The 15,738-nt window shown below is 39.8% G+C and overlaps 1 protein-coding gene across 3 annotated transcripts; it reads right to left on the bottom strand.

Moving 5' to 3' along the window:
- Nucleotides 1-3,596: 3,596 nt before the first annotated feature.
- vgll2a (vestigial-like family member 2a) lies at nt 3,597-15,061 on the bottom strand. 3 transcript variants are annotated; one of them, XM_034075450.1, is made up of 4 exons: nt 14,834-15,061; nt 9,849-10,080; nt 5,426-5,914; nt 3,597-4,236 (listed from the first exon to the last, which is right to left on the bottom strand). In XM_034075450.1, exons 1-4 carry the CDS (start codon nt 14,909-14,911, stop codon nt 4,193-4,195), a joined length of 843 nt encoding a protein of 280 aa, XP_033931341.1. In that variant the 5' UTR covers nt 14,912-15,061; the 3' UTR covers nt 3,597-4,192. The 3 variants fall into 3 exon arrangements, with proteins under 3 accessions (XP_033931341.1, XP_033931342.1, XP_033931343.1); XM_034075451.1 differs by having other exon boundaries at nt 3,597-4,048; XM_034075452.1 differs by lacking the exon at nt 3,597-4,236 and adding an exon at nt 4,243-4,749.
- Between the last annotated feature and the right edge of the window lie 677 nt (nt 15,062-15,738).

Below are 15,738 nucleotides of genomic sequence, written 5' to 3'. Positions count from 1 at the left end.
ACACACACAGAGAGAAATTACCATGACCTAAACCACCAACCTTCAAAATAATGGGCCCTTTGTCCAATCCTAGCAAAGGTACTTTATGCACTCAAAACAAATCACCATTTGTGCATGATGCAATAGTCAAAGTCAGTGCGTTAAAGTACATTTATTCAAGGGATGAACTTCATTATTTAATTGCAAGAGCCGCTGCTCTGCTCAGAGACAATAACTGATACAAAGGTCATTATAGTTTTGGTCTTTTAACTTAGTAAAAGTAGTTCGAAGTAAGTAAGAAAAGTAGTAGTTGAAGTAGCAAAAAAAAGATGATTGAGTTGGTCCTTGTAGTATCGAAATAGACACATGCTTAAACACTCGCTTTTTGACAGTTGTGTGTATCAGTGTGTGTGTGTGTGTGTGTGTGTGTGTGTGTGTGTGTGTGTGTGTGTGTGCGTGTGTGTGTGTGTGTGTGTGTGTGTGTGTGTGTGTGTGTGTGTGTGTGTGTGTGTGTGTGTGTGTGTGTGTGTGTGTGTGTGTGTGTGTGTGTGTGTGTGTGTGTGTGTGTGTGTGTGTGTGTGTGTGTGTGTGTGTGTGTGTGTGTGTGTGTGTGGACTAGCATTACTATACTTGTGGGGACCTAAATCCGTTTACATAGTCACTTGTGGGGACTCGCCTCCCTCATGGGGACAAAATGGAGGTCCCCATGAGGGGGATCATTACTTTTAGGGTGAAGACTTGGTTAGGGTTAGGGTTCGGCATGTGTTGGTTATGGTTAAGGTTAGGATAAGTCTCCAGGAAATGCATGTAAGTCAATGTAATGTCCCCTGAAGTGATGTATACATGGTATGTGTGTGTGTGTGTGTGTGTGTGTGTGTGTGTGTGTGTGTGTGTGTGTGTGTGTGTGTGTGTGTGTGTGTGTGTGTGTGTGTGTGTGTGTGTGTGTGTGTGTGTGTGTGTGTGTGTGTGTGTGTGTGTGTGTGTGTGTGTGTGCGTGTGTGTGTGTGTGTGTGTGTGTGTGTGTGTGTGTGTGTGTGTGTGTGTGTGTGTGTGTGTGTGTGTGTGTGTGTGTGTGTGTGTGTGTGTGTGTGTGTGTGTGTGTGTGTGTGTCCTCTGCTCACTCCACTTACATCACACCAGTTGTCCCAGTAGGACAGGATCCAGCTCGCACTAAATGTTCCCTTTTTTTCGTGTTTATAGACTTGGCTCGAAAACTGCTTAGAGCGAGAGTCTGTGTGGGTTTGTGTGTGAAAGTATTGCTTGGATAGTTTGAAGTGCAGTCGTATGAGATACTTATCAGACAGGAATACCCACACGGAAGTAAAGTATTGTTAACAATTGTTATAGGTTCTTATAGGGAAATAAAGCTCTCTTCAGATTCAACATACTCCATTCACACAAGCAGTTTTAGAAAGCTGCTGTTGATGGTGTGCTGTTACCTTGATCTGTTGGTTTGTTTGTTTTATTGTGTAACTTTGGTGAATCTAAACTTACTTTTAAAAACACCAAAGTTACACAACAAATACAAACAAACTAACCGTACTCAACAGCAACTCAATTGTTCTGCTAAGGTAAAAGCAGTGGTTTTGTTCAAGGAGTCTGGTGGCCTCGAAGAGTGATTGGTTGCACATTGTAAAGGGCTGGTGAATTTAAAATCAACTAAATGAGTGTGTGTGTGTGTGTGTGTGTGTGTGTGTGTGTGTGTGTGTGTGTGTGTGTGTGTGTGTGTGTGTGTGTGTGTGTGTGTGTGTGTGTGTGTGTGTGTGTGTGTGTGTGTGTGTGTGTGTGTGTGTGTGTGTGTGTGTGTGTGTGTGTGTGTGTGTGTGTGTGTGTGTGTGTGTGTGTGTGTGTGTGTGTGTGTGTGTGTGTGTGTGTGTGTGTGGTCTAGCATTACTATACTTGTGGGGACCTACATCTGTTTACATAGTCAAGTGTGGGGACTGGCTTCCCTTATGGGGACAAAATGGAGGTCCCCATAAGGGCAATCATTAATTTTAGGGTGAAGACTTGGTTAGGTTTAGAATTAGGGTAAGGGTTAGGGTTCGGGTTAGGCATGTGTTGGTTACGGTTAAGGTTAGGATAAGTCTCCAGGAAATGCATGTAAGTCAATGTAATGTTCCCTGAAGTGATGTGTACATGGTGTGTGTGTGTGTGTGTGTGTGTGTGTGTGTGTGTGTGTGTGTGTGTGTGTGTGTGTGTGTGTGTGTGTGTGTGTGTGTGTGTGTGTGTGTGTGTGTGTGTGTGTGTGTGTGTGTGTGTGTGTGTGTGTGTGTGTGTGTGTGTGTGTGTGTGTGTCGTGTGTGTGTGTGTGTGTGTGTGTGTGTGTGTGTGTGTGTGTGTGTGTGTGTGTGTGTGTGTGTGTGTGTGTGTGTGTGTGTGTGTGTGTGTGTGTGTGTGTGTGTGTGTGTGTGTGTGTGTGTGTGTGTGTGCTCACTGAGTTGAAGAGCAGTTGTCGATGACAGCTGCATGGGAGCAGGGAGAGAAAGAGTCGAGTGGCTTCAAATAGCCGTCGTTCCCCTCATTCATCGGAGCAGCCCTTCCCCTCTTCTCCCTCTCAGCAGCCACGGGTGTGAAGTTTACATTTTCTTTTGTTGACACAGGCATGGTGATGTTTTTTTTAAATATCCGCTTACTCCATAAAATAACGTTTCAGAAATGTCCCAGACAAACAGAGAAGCGCAGTATAGTCTGCAGGTAACTGTTAAAATGTCATGGTGGGTACTTCAGTTAGCATCAAAAATGTTCATTTATATGTTAAAGGTTATGTGGGGAAAAACATTTTACTTCAAATATAACATTGATATTTGATTTTCAGCTGCTCCAGTGTTTTTCAAGCGTATTCAAAAGAAATAAAACCAGAAAGAACGTTTTTAAACACCTGAGAGACTATCTATTTCTCGTGGAAATAGGTTGTTTTCTTTGGTGAAAAACCCCTAAAACAAGCAGTATTTATTTAAACTGGCTTCAACTAATCAAGAATCTATTTTTAATTAATGGATTAATTGAATGTATAAACTGTTTAAAAAAAGCCTATGAGGACGTCTTTAAATTGTTTTCTAAGATCGACAGAGCAAAACCTAGATTTAAATTATATAAAATAGATAAAAAGCAGCATAACATTTGGTGCCTGATGAAAGTGATTGTTTATCAAAATTGTTGTCAATTAATTGTTTGTCTAGCAATAATTACAGTGACTTTTTCCTTGAGTTATCTTAAATTGAAATAGTTAACTCAATTATCAAAGATGTTCCCATAGTTGTTATTTAACTTGCAAATCCATGCTAAAATCCAAATATGTCCTTTTCCTATACAAGCAGTCTCGCCACAAACAGCGTCAAAATTGTACTTTGCTTCTGCCAATTGATCTTCACAAAGGGAACATGTAATGATTATTTGTCTGTCTTCCTGGATCTTTTGCAGCTGCCACAATCCCCTCCATTTCTTTCGTGCATTGATGGTTTGCGAGGCAATTGTGTTCACCGACCGCACACTTATAAATACATTTCATACGCAGTTTCGTCTGACATTTCTGAGCACACTTCATTTTGATTTAATACGCTCAATCGTTTGCAGCTGTCACTTCGACAAACACCTTGTGAAATCATTACTTAAATATATTTCGTAATCAGTCAAAACTGTTTAATTTAACTTTTACAGTGCCATAAAATACTGACATTGAACCAATACTCCATGTAAACCAGAGTGTTTGGACTTTTTTTGCCAAATTCTTGCTGTGCGGCCTTTCTCAACACCAACACGGCCTTTCCTCCAGCCACAACTCTCCCAGTGTCTGTTGCCCAGTTGTCCCAGTGAGGCAAGTCCTGCCAAGTCCTTCAGGCGCTTGTCTTTGGAGTTTTTTGACAACACATGTCTCTGTCCGTCCGTCCCCAGTCTTTTTCCAGTTTAGGAATGTTGTCCTTGCCTATTACAGGGGCACAAAGAGTCTTGTCTTTGTGCACATCCGTCAAGATCAGTTTCTCTCGTTCCTCCGTGAGTCCACTTTTGTTTCCACGCTCGTTTTGTATCCACAATTAGCTGCTGCTGCTGCAAAGTCCTCCGTAATACCGAGCTGCAAGTAGACCAGAAGCAGTTACAGCACAAAACGGCCGTCTGAAAGATTGTCAATTTCTCTGTCCCATAATATCAGAAGAGCAACAAAGGAGTGAAGGAAAGAAGTCAAGCAGGGGAGGGGGAGGAAGAGTCTGAGCAGGCTCTAAAACCAATACAAATCTTTGCTCTTATCCTGTGCCTGAAGACCTGAGAGAGTAAAGGGATAGAAAGGAGGACACAGAAAAAGGCAGTGGAAGGAAAAAAGAAAAGGGAGATTAGAAAAAAGAAGCGCTCATGTCATGTTGATAAAAGCAGGAGGAATTGCCCGAGGCAGAGAGGGGATGAAAGCAAAGACGGCAACAGAAAAGGAAGTTGACAGCTGGTGTTAAGGTGCTGACTGACAGTCAGTTTGTTGGTTCAAACCACTTGTGGTAAGCCGATCTGAGGCGGGGGAAAGAAATCCTCATTTAAATCTGGTATTCAAGGGGTTACTTTGCTACGTGGTCGTACCGAATGTCTTTAACGCTGCTTTTATTCAAGCACTTCAACACTAATGAGTAGGGTTGAACATTTAGCAGACAGGTGTGGACCCAATCAAGCAATGTTAAAGAGTGAAGATGCATCTCACTCAACTTTTGCCCGTTTCCAATGGTGGTTTTCACGTTTGTTGAAGATGTAATGACCGCACAATAGGCTCCGATCATTTTAATGAATCGACACCTGGTTGAGAAGATTGTGTTATACTTTCAAATCATAAAATAGCTGACTGTGCGGTTATCTTGTTATGATCAATACTTGTAATTTCCATTAGCAGCACCTGGTCTCGATTCTGACTTGACAGCTCAACGTTAATAGGGTTGTAATGTATTAACTATTCAAATGGAATATGCAAGAGATGGGATTGTTGAGAGAACTTCAGGCAAAGATTGTTTTGTACAATTTTGGTATTCTTAATCAGGAGAATAAGTATATAAGGAGTTGAGAACAGGTGAAGAACCATTGTCCAAGACCAACATACTAGTCTTATGGGTTTTAGATGTTTGCTGACAAAGAAAAAGCTCAAGGCTTGATAACACCTCTATATACCCCCTAAAACCACAGGCCTTATTTATGTTGTATTAAGTTATAAAAAGACTGCCATGACAGATTCTTTACCGAAGTCTTTGGTGTTTGATTTGACCTAAAACTCTTGGCTTAGCACTTTGAGGAAAGCCAACAAATTGTCATAAGTTTGACGGATGATACCATTCTGTTTCTCTATTGTTGTATACTCTGTGAATCTATAGCACATGTTGGTCCTGGAAGAGGAATACATCCACTTTTGTTCTTCCTGAGGTTTATTCTTGCTTTTTTTTAAACCCCATTTCAGTTGTTTGATGTGAAACATTGACATTACCTGTGTCCATGTTGAGTCCGATCTCCGCTCCGGCTCCAGTGAAAGCGCCGCTCCATGAACTCGTCCCTGACTCTCCTTTCCCCCCCAGGTCGCAGGGCGAGGCGCTGGGCACCGAGCTGCCAGACGTCATGCGGTGATGATTCCTCACCGACGGCACCAACAGGGATCCATACCGAGGATCGAACGCCGTGCTGTACATCTCGTGAACCCCCGGACGCGGGTACGCCGATCCCTGGCTGCCTATAGCGCCCCCTAGTGAGTAAGGGTGGTGGTGGTGATGGTGGTGGTGGTGGGACGGGTGCCAGGAGTCGGGGCTGGGCTGGTGGAGGTGGCTGTGCAGGGAGGAGGAGGAGGAGGCGTACGGGTCCCCGGGGAACGAGAGCTCTGAGTGGGGAGAGGAGAGAGCACTGCCCAGCGAGGAGGACGGCTGGTAGGAGCTGTTCCAGAAGGACGGAGGGAAGCTTCTCTGGTTCATCGGGAATGATCCATCTGCAAACACAGGTACTGTTAGAAAACTATCACTATTACGTCATATCGACAGCAAATCTGGATCAGCTCCGTTGTACCCCCGTTTTTAGAGATGTGGGTACGGAGGAAAAGAGAGAGGGTTGAGTTCCCTGAAACACCGGGGACACATATTCATGTATAAAGGACATTAAAAAGTGCATATGCATGATAGGAGACCTTTAATGCTTCATCTGAAAGTCTGGGACTTGTAGTAGTGTGTCGGTGTGATTTCAATACAAGACAGAAGTAAAACTGGGACATTGAAATCATCTCGGATATTGTTAGAAAAATATCACTCGTCACAAAAATCTATAAAATGTACATTTAACAAAAAATGTGTAACACTGCAAACTATGAGAAAAGCAATTCCCCAAAATGAAAGCAAAAAAGATCCAACATCTAAAAAAAACAAACGACCGCAATTCAGATTTTGCCAGAAACACATCAAATCGTATCCTACTTTAAAAGAATACTCCTTACAGCAACTTACAAAACAATGTAGGCATTTCGACATATTGTTATACTATATTTGCCGGGCATTATTTACACAAACTCACTATTTGTTTAAACGTTATATTTCAATCAAACACAAAGTCAGGGGAGAGACTAACTGCCAACGGAGTAACAGACAGTAGAATAAACACAAGCCGAGGCTGGCAAAATTCTAGCCCCATGGAAACACTTGATGAAGTTGAGATTTCCGATGCACGTTTTTGTACAGTTCAAAGTATTTCCAAGGATTGTTTCTATTGTCTTCGTTTCCCCCTTACTTTGTGTCCTGTTTTAACTGCTATTACATGAACACAAAAAACATTAATCATCACCAAATGTCATGTCACACCCTTTCCAACTGTACATATTGTATCAGACTACTGGCACACATGAACAACTGCAGTAAATATACAAAGAACAGACACTGAACATGTATCGCGGGTGCCAGGTGTGATCCATGTGGGGGGAGGGGCACATAAGAGCGGGAAATGTGTCAAATTGTTCTGTGTGTGTGTGTGTTTGTGTGTGTTTTATCTGATCCGGATGGTTACTAATTCCTTTTCATTTTTGACCGCGAACACCATGGGTGTTACAAAGTTGACTAAATCATCCAAAATGCAATGAAAGTGTGATCAGCCATTGTATATGTTCAAATGTCTCCTGTGAAGGATATCATGAAGCCTGAATGCAATCGAATGTAAAACTAAAAGGTTGATGAAAGTAGTGAATCGGTCAGATTTGACCCGAACACAACAGGAGGGTTAAGTGTCATTACATCTAGACTTTGCACTGTCACATTAACTGGTGATTATTTTTGATTACTGACCGTTTTTTGTAATTTTAAAAAGTTCTCCTTAATCTTGTCATCACCATGATTAATCCCGTTACCTTATGGAAGTGTACAGAGACCAAGACAAAGTGACTGAATCTGGGGAAATTATATTGTCTTTGAACAGCTTCATTCCCACACTATCAAAACCAGGACAAAAGGAATAAAACACACAATGGATTAAACCACATTTCTACAAAAGAACTTCCAAACACATGTAAGCATTTCATAGATTTCCCTTTTGATGCTCAAAACGGTCTTTCAGTGTCTTTTCTCCACGCTGTCAGACTCCCACTGAGGGACAACACTTAAATACTATAGGCAATACGACTTTTAAACACCTGAACTTTTTAAAGAACATCCATCTGATTGCATTTTGCAAATTATTTATCTATATATCATTCCATTTACTTGTATATAGACTCTTCTTGCACTATTTCTATTTTATTTGTATTTACTTGCACACCTCCAAACATTCTGTTGTATTTGTTCTATGTCCTATATATATTCATGTTGCATTGTTGGAGGAGCCTGTGACTTCAGTTCGTCATTGACATTTCTACACGGTGCAAAAAGCCTTGAAACTTGTTGGTTTTTTTCAAAGGTTTTATTGTCATGTGCTCAAAGCTACCGTGTAGAAATGGTCTGACCTGAGCTCCTCCAACAATGCAACATATAATAACATACAAAATAAAAAGTAATGCAAAAAGTCTATATGCTGTCCATGTCAATAAAATATGATGTGAACAAGAACAGAAATAAAAGAATGTACATTAAGACAAAATTAAATATTGCGTGGATAACTATTTCTATAAATAAGTATATTGCGAGATGACAAACAGATGAATGTTTATCGGGGCACTTAAAGGTGGGGTAGGTAAGAATGGAGAAACTAGCTCGAGTGCGCTGGAATTTGAAAATACACAGCTGGAAAAAATCTGCCACTTCCTTCAGACTTCCTCACAGAGCCCCTCCTCCAACACACACGTACGCGCACATGACCAATGAGGGCACGAGATAAGTTTGTGCCCCGATGGAAGGCTGACAGGCAGGTAGGCCATCCAGCTACTTTAGCCGGGCCGGCTCAGATGATTGGTCGTGCTTTTTACAGCGCCACGGCTTCCACAGATGACATATTTTAATGTATTTATTGTCAAAGCATTTAAGATATTCATTGCTATCGGGACGTTAAGAGCATTCCACGGAATATAATAACAAGTGTATCTGAAGTGAATTACCTAGCCCGCCTTTAGCAGAGATCAGGTTTTTAGCAGTCTTATGGCCTGTGGGATAAAAGTGTCCCTGAGTCTGGTGGACTTGAAACGTAGATAAGATAAGATGCACCGTTATTAATCCCCGTGGGGAATTTCAGTACTTTAGCAGCTACAGGGTAACAATGAAAAACAGGACAGCACAGATTAATACAATTAAAGATAAAATCAAAGATACAAATTAAAAATTATAAAATAAGAAATGAATTAAAATGAACAGATATACGTATTCACACACACACACACACACACACACACACACACACACACACACACACACATACCATGTATACATCACTTCAGGGGACATTACATTGACTTACATGCATTTCCTGGAGACTTATCGTAACCTTAACCATAACCAACACATGCCTAAACCTAACCCTAACCCTAACCAAGTCTTCACCCTAAAATGAATGATTCCCCTCATGGGGACCTCCATTTTGTCCCCATAAGGCAGGCGAGTCCCCACACGTGACTATGTAAACAGATGTAGGTCCCCACAAGTATAGTAATGCTAGACCACACACACACACACACACACACACACACACACACACACACACACACACACACACAACAACACAGACTATAACACCCCTTGTTGTTAAATACCAACTATGTGCAATATATATATATATATATATATATATATATATGCCGTTAATAACTGTGCAATATATACCTTTCTGCTAAATCCTCAGAACTGTTACAGGGTGTGTATTTTGTAAAATGTGTAACTTTTTTATTATAATTTCTTTTTTTAAATCTGTTTGTATGCATGCTTAGTTAACATTGAGCTGTCTTTGACTCTTTTCTGCTGTAACAATGTACATGTCCCCTCTGTGGGACGAATAAAGGTATTCTGATTCTGATTGGTTCATACATGCAAAGACACACACACACACACACACACACACACACACACACACACACACACATTAACAGCTGACGGAGGCTCAATGTGGTCCATGTTGAGTTACGTAAAGACTTGTTCTGTTAAAAAATGTCTTCTTTAAATCGATACAAAAAACCTGCAAATCCATTTGTGCCTTTTTATATAATAATGAACACACTTTATAAACCAAATATAACCCTCAACACATATACAAAGATAAAAATATAAAAACAAAGGTTATTTTATTTAAATTAAATGTGTGATGTTAGCCCTGAATTAGGAGTATGAATGACATATGAAATGCACAATACTACAAATCTGAAACTTTAAACACAAACAGATCTGGAATACAACCGTTGCACACACACACACACACACACACACACACACACACACACACACACACACACACACACACACACACACCTCTTACGGCCTTGTGGCTGCTGGAGGCCGGGTATGCAGGTGCGTGGCTGAGCGCTCGGCTGAAGTGTTCGTCCACCACGGCGCTGATGTCTCCCTGGAAGTAAGTGAAGAGGACGCAGCGCGAGCTCAGGTACTCAGCGCCCGGAGGAAGCTCCTTGTCCTCCTCCTTGATGGCCGGGGGGCCGAGGCGGCTGTCCTGGGGGTCTTGCATTTTGGTGTACAAGGCCAGTTTCTGAAAAAGACATTACAGTACATTTCAATTAGCGGAAACTTCTATCAGAATAAGAATCCGATTTATTGCCAAGTAGGTTTAGCCCTGTTAGGCCCCCGGTTGTTATTTTACAACATTACTTTAAAGAGCCTGTGACACGGTTTTCCCCCATCATCCAAACCCATCAATTTGAGTACATATTGTCCCCTTGAAAACCGTTACTGAACTGATTTTGGATATTTGTACTTTGATAACCATTAATCTGCCTTCAATGTTGACAATTTTCTGGATGTCGCAGAATTGACATGAAAGCACTGACAAATATGAATATACTGTAGTCAACTTCATTAAAACGTTATTAACGTGCCTAATCTCAGTAATTCACCATTTCTACGCATGACAACACACTTTGTCCGTGTTTGGCTCTCGAAGCGTTCCCGCATTGACGTCACTTCCGGCTTCCCCCAAAACTTCAAAATGAGTCGAAGGAATTTCCCCGCGATGTTCGAAATTATTGATATTTAACGGAACGGTATCGCTTTTTCTTTTTTAAACTGACGGTTCGAGATTACTAGTAGCCCAATATTTCATTGCACAACAGTTGTTGGGATGGTGTCACAGGCTCTTTAAGCTATCCTAAAAAAGAGACTACATTTACTTGTTCAAAAGGTCCTTTTGTTCAGCCTCACAATGCTATTGGGTAGTAAATGTGTTTATAGGTCCCTCTGGAGCATACACAATTTCCGAATCTTCAAACGAGCAACATCTCTTTGTTTTATTGGACTGGATTTAGTAAAATGCCTAAAAAATAATTTTGTTGTGATTATTACAATGTCTAAAACATGTACATATTTAGTTATTGTGGAATACATTCATCAAATTAGATTTTGAGCAGCTTATGTCTTACGTAAAACATTTGATTTCATTTCTGCACCAGAGGCTACAACAACATCTGAAAGGTCAAAAAAAGACATTCTAATGTTTTTCTATATTTGGGCTTTACAGGGCTTTGGTGCAAACGCAGAGTAAGCGGGATTAATTTGGAAGATAAAGATCATAAAATAGAGTTATAAAAACTATTTTAACATTACAAATTAAGTAGAAATATTCACAACATTGTAAATATTAGGAAAAACTAAGTAAAATGATAAAATGCTCTGGAAAATTAAATATTTGAACTGTTGGAATTTAAAGTGGAAAGCTGCAGATTTTAAAGAGCAGAAATGTACAGAGGGGTGCACAGCATTACAATTAACAAAATTTGCTTAGATTATGTGCAACAGCAATTACTTAAGTGACCTGACACTTTTATCAGAATCTGATTTATAGGCAAATGAAGCTCAGTGCAAGTTCAACCAGGAAGACCGTCCCCACTCATTAATTTACTATTTCCATGTTACAACTCTCTCTCCTCTCAATAAGTGATCAGGAGCGTCACTCCCCAGCTTAACCAATCATTTCGCTATATTCTCACAAGCCTATCATAGCTTTTAAATCTGCTCTCCCCTCTAACAGTTGTCATTTCAGGTGACTCGACGCAACCCTCCTCCACCCCTTTGCACCTTCTGTCCCTCTGAATACAGGGTCAAGCTAAGCCCCTCCCCTTCAGACCGAACCCAACTATCCATTCACCACCACCAGGGTCAAGCTAAGCCACTCCCCTTCAGACCGAACCCAACTATCCATTCACCACCACCAGGGTCAAGCTAAGCCCCTCCCCTTCAGACCGAACCCAACCATCCATTCACCACCACCAGGGTCAAGCTAAGCCCCTCCCCTTCAGACCGACCCCAACTATCCATTCACCACCACCAGGGTCAAGCTAAGCCCCTCCCCTTCAGACCGACCCAACTATCCATTCACCACCACCAGGGTCAAGCTAAGCCCCTCCCCTTCAGACCGAACCCAACTATCCATTCACCACCACCAGGGTCTAGACCCCGGGGGGTTTCATCGGGTCGGTTCTCCCCTCCCGAATGATACTCCTGCTCAACGGGGCCTAATCACCAAAACTCCATTACATTCAGTTGTGTATTCTTTGCAATAAATATGTGTTCTTCCATCAGAACCGTCTCTCCTGATTGAAGCAGGTATCATCTTACTTACATGAAACCTTTGATTAACCTTTTATTATATGCAAATAATAATACATATCATATGAATTAGACAAATGTATGCAAGTACACAGACATATTCTCATAGTAGTATTTTTGTAAGTCATTTGAATGTCATTGCTGCTGCACTGAAAATACACTTTTTTTAACTTACTGTGTACTTACTTTTATGAATAAGAATCAGATGTATTGCCAAGTAGGTTTAAGCATAATAGGAATTTGCGTCGGTGCATTTGAGGAATGAATTTGGAAGAAAAGGACCAAGTTATAAAACATATTTTAACATGAATGTAAATGGAAATGTTTACAAAAATATAAATATTCAAAGCAACTAAGTAACGTAAAAATATGATGAAATTCTCTGAGTAGTATTATAAGTTAAACTGGAAATCTGTGTACATTTTGAAGAGTTAGCGTTGACCAGAAATGTGCAACATATAGGAGGGGTGTGAATGGATCACAGTGTATGAACTAAATGTAATCAAATGATTTGCAAAAGCTTCTTACAATAAGTGCATTCAACCATTAAGACACCAAGGTAAGCTGCACGTCCAACTATTTTACGTGCCGGTGCATTATGCAAGCTGTTTATCTAAAGTCCCTTTTATGAACTATCATTTTGAAGATTCACTTATTGTCATTACGAGGAACTATGTAACGAAACGGTTTCTCTGCATTCGACCCATCCTAGTGTTAGGGGCAGTGGGCTGCCATTATGTACACCGCCCGGGGAGCAGTGTGGGGAACGGTGCCTTGCTCAGGGACACCTCGGTAGCCAAGTGCCTATGGACTTCGCCACCACCGCCCATTTTGCATATGTGCATTCATTTTTGGGGGGCATTTTAACTTCTATAAAGACTTAAACAAATAAGTGTCATTTGACTTCTTACCCTCGTTAAAAACATGTCCGTTTCAGGAGACAACAGGTGTGTAGTAGAACATAAATCCACCTAAGCCAGTGTCATCTATTTATGTACAAACTGACATGAATTATGATGATGTGTCCTCCTAAGGACATTTAAACAATGATACAATTTGCTTTCTCACAATGAGCACCAATTACACCTAAAACTCAAATGGGTGTTAATGTATAACTATGAATGGGAGTAAACAGGTATATTATCATTTAGAGTACAATTTATTTTCAAATATTATAACTTTGCACCTTTTACTGATAGACACAATGACTACAAAACTTAGTCAGCTCTTACTTTTATTTATTTGTACTTATATGATGAATAGAGGAACACACAAGTACAGAACATGTTGCAAAAACCTATATGGTAATGAAATCAATTAAAATAGTTAAAAGACATCGACCTATTATTAGAAGCATTAACATATACACCGAAATATTATCAAATACTTTTGTCATTACTGCTGCACTCGCTGAAAATACACTTTTTTTACGTACTTTTCCCCTTTTTGATTTACTTATATGACAGATAAAGATGAAAAATAACTATTTGTAAATGATATTAATTCAAATTACAGTTAAAGGACAAACAACCTTTAATTTCTTTACAAATAATAATCATAACACATGCATTAGACAAAGTTCTCCAAGAAAAAATATATTGTTGTATAAATACTGCTAATACATAGTGATGTATATATATATATATATATATATATATATATATATATTTAAAAACTCGAGTGTGTATTGTGGGCAGACTGGTTGATCCAGAGTCTGTTTCGGCGGCAGACAAAGTGAGTTTTGGCACTATGTGAAATATGCCCTGGATGTTGACCGAGAGGTTTTAAGAGAGTGAAAAAGACCTTTAACAAGTCTGGAGAGAAAAAACCTGCTGCACTCAAACTGTTCATGAAGCAGAAACAAATGTTTTAGAAAGTGAAATTCATCTTATTATTTCGCAACGACGCTGTGAAAAAGAGTCAAGGCGTGATGACAGATCATTGATTTGAACCCTTAATTACAGTATGGGTCATTTAACATTGTAAAACGATACAGGACATTAAGTCTAACGCAGATAACGCTGTAAATCCTGGATTGTGTTTGGCCTTAAACCAATAGAAAAGTGAGGATATAATACATAATTAATGTTTAAACTCGACAAAAGTCTTTAAAAACAAGTATACAAAATAATGGATGCATAATATCCTTCAGTTTTGACTTAAATAAAGCTCATCAGCGATTTATACTTCATAAATAATCTTCTTTTTTTACACTTTTATCGAACTAAAATCCGCTTAAATAGAAAGAACAAACAATCTGTTCACTGCAGTTTGAAGTAGAAGAGTAAAGAAGGTAATTGATATCTATTTAAATGCAAAAAAGTGAACATGTAACCCACAACAAGTTTTACATCGCTCCAAACATGAAGCTTTACGCACTGGATCCTCTCCGCAAGTTGCGCACACTTTCAGTCAATGCCGTGATTTTAAAGTGCTTATTACCCTATATTATTATATATAAAGTGATCTTAAGGACTGAGTTAATACGTTTTCTAAATATAGAATCCATAGTTTGTGTCGGTATGAGCTGTTTTGTCTCCTATTTGCACGCAATAAAGTTGTAATTTGTGGATTTAAACGCCTATAAATAAGGTTTTCTGTACATGATAACAATAATTAAAAGCCCACGGTGCATGTTAGGGCTATTTAAAAAGAGTTTATAAACAATAAGTGGTCCATACCTGGTGGTGATAGGGGCTGTAGGAGCTGAAATAAGGCTGAGGTCCAAACACTTGGTACATCACATCCAGGCAGCTCATGGCGAACAGAATCACGGAGAAGAACCGAGAGTCATTGAGAGAGTCTGAGCGGCCGGAGAGGAAGCGGTAATCCCGGCCGTGGAGAGGGTCTCTGTGCGGCACTTTACGCACTCTTTACGCACTGCACGCGGCTGTGCGCACTGAGAGGATCCCCCTCCTCACCCTCCCTCCTCCCAAAAAACACCCAGCCTGACGCCACCCTCCAGCCAATCAGAGGCCAAAGCTCCACCTCTGCCTTAACGAGCTTTTAACTGCGGAGACACGAAACCATGGCATCTATTTAGCGATTGAATTAATTATCTGTTTGCCAAAAACATTTATAATTTCGCCTCGTGTTACTGCTGCATTCATTTTGTCATTTTTCTACTCTTACTTTATTGATTTATTTACTTTTTTAAGATGAATAGATGTAAAAAAGTCCATATCATGATACAAACAACTATATAATATGAAATGACTTTAAGTAGAAAAACAAGGAACCTTTTTTTATACAAATATGAATAGTTAATTTAACATTTAATAAGATAATATTATAATTAATGATTAACATTTTTAATATCTTTCTCATGTCACCATAATAAAACCAAAGGTATGTTTTATAATGCACATTGCTACTATCATATTTACCTTAATATGTACTTATAATTCAAGTATTGGACATGTTACGATTTCTTTCTCTGTATATAAACACTATCTTCCCTAGCGTTTCGTGATGTTTTGATTACACAAAAATACAGTAAATGTTAAATAAATAATGTAAAAAACCTCCAGCAAGATAAATGCGCCACCCACTCTGAATCTAATGCAACAAAAGCTCATATGATGCA

The sequence above is a fragment of the Pseudochaenichthys georgianus genome, chromosome 24, assembly GCF_902827115.2.
Source record: "Pseudochaenichthys georgianus chromosome 24, fPseGeo1.2, whole genome shotgun sequence".
In the NCBI taxonomy this organism is placed as follows: Eukaryota; Metazoa; Chordata; class Actinopteri; order Perciformes; family Channichthyidae; genus Pseudochaenichthys; species Pseudochaenichthys georgianus.
This window is presented reverse-complemented; position numbering and strand designations above follow the sequence as displayed.

What these genes read in the sequence shown, in the direction of transcription:
- vgll2a (XM_034075450.1), bottom strand. Translation starts at nt 14,911, where the DNA reads ATGAGCTGCCTGGATGTGATGTACCAAGTGTTTGGACCTCAGCCTTAT. An exon ending in CAGCCACAAGGCCGTAAGAG is followed by an intron (nt 5,915 to 9,848) that starts GTGTGTGTGTGT and finishes CTGTGTTTGCAG; the next exon opens with ATGGATCATTCCCGATGAAC. An exon ending in CGGACTCAACATGGACACAG is followed by an intron (nt 4,237 to 5,425) that starts GTAATGTCAATG and finishes TTACTCTCTCAG; the next exon opens with GTCTTCAGGCACAGGATAAG.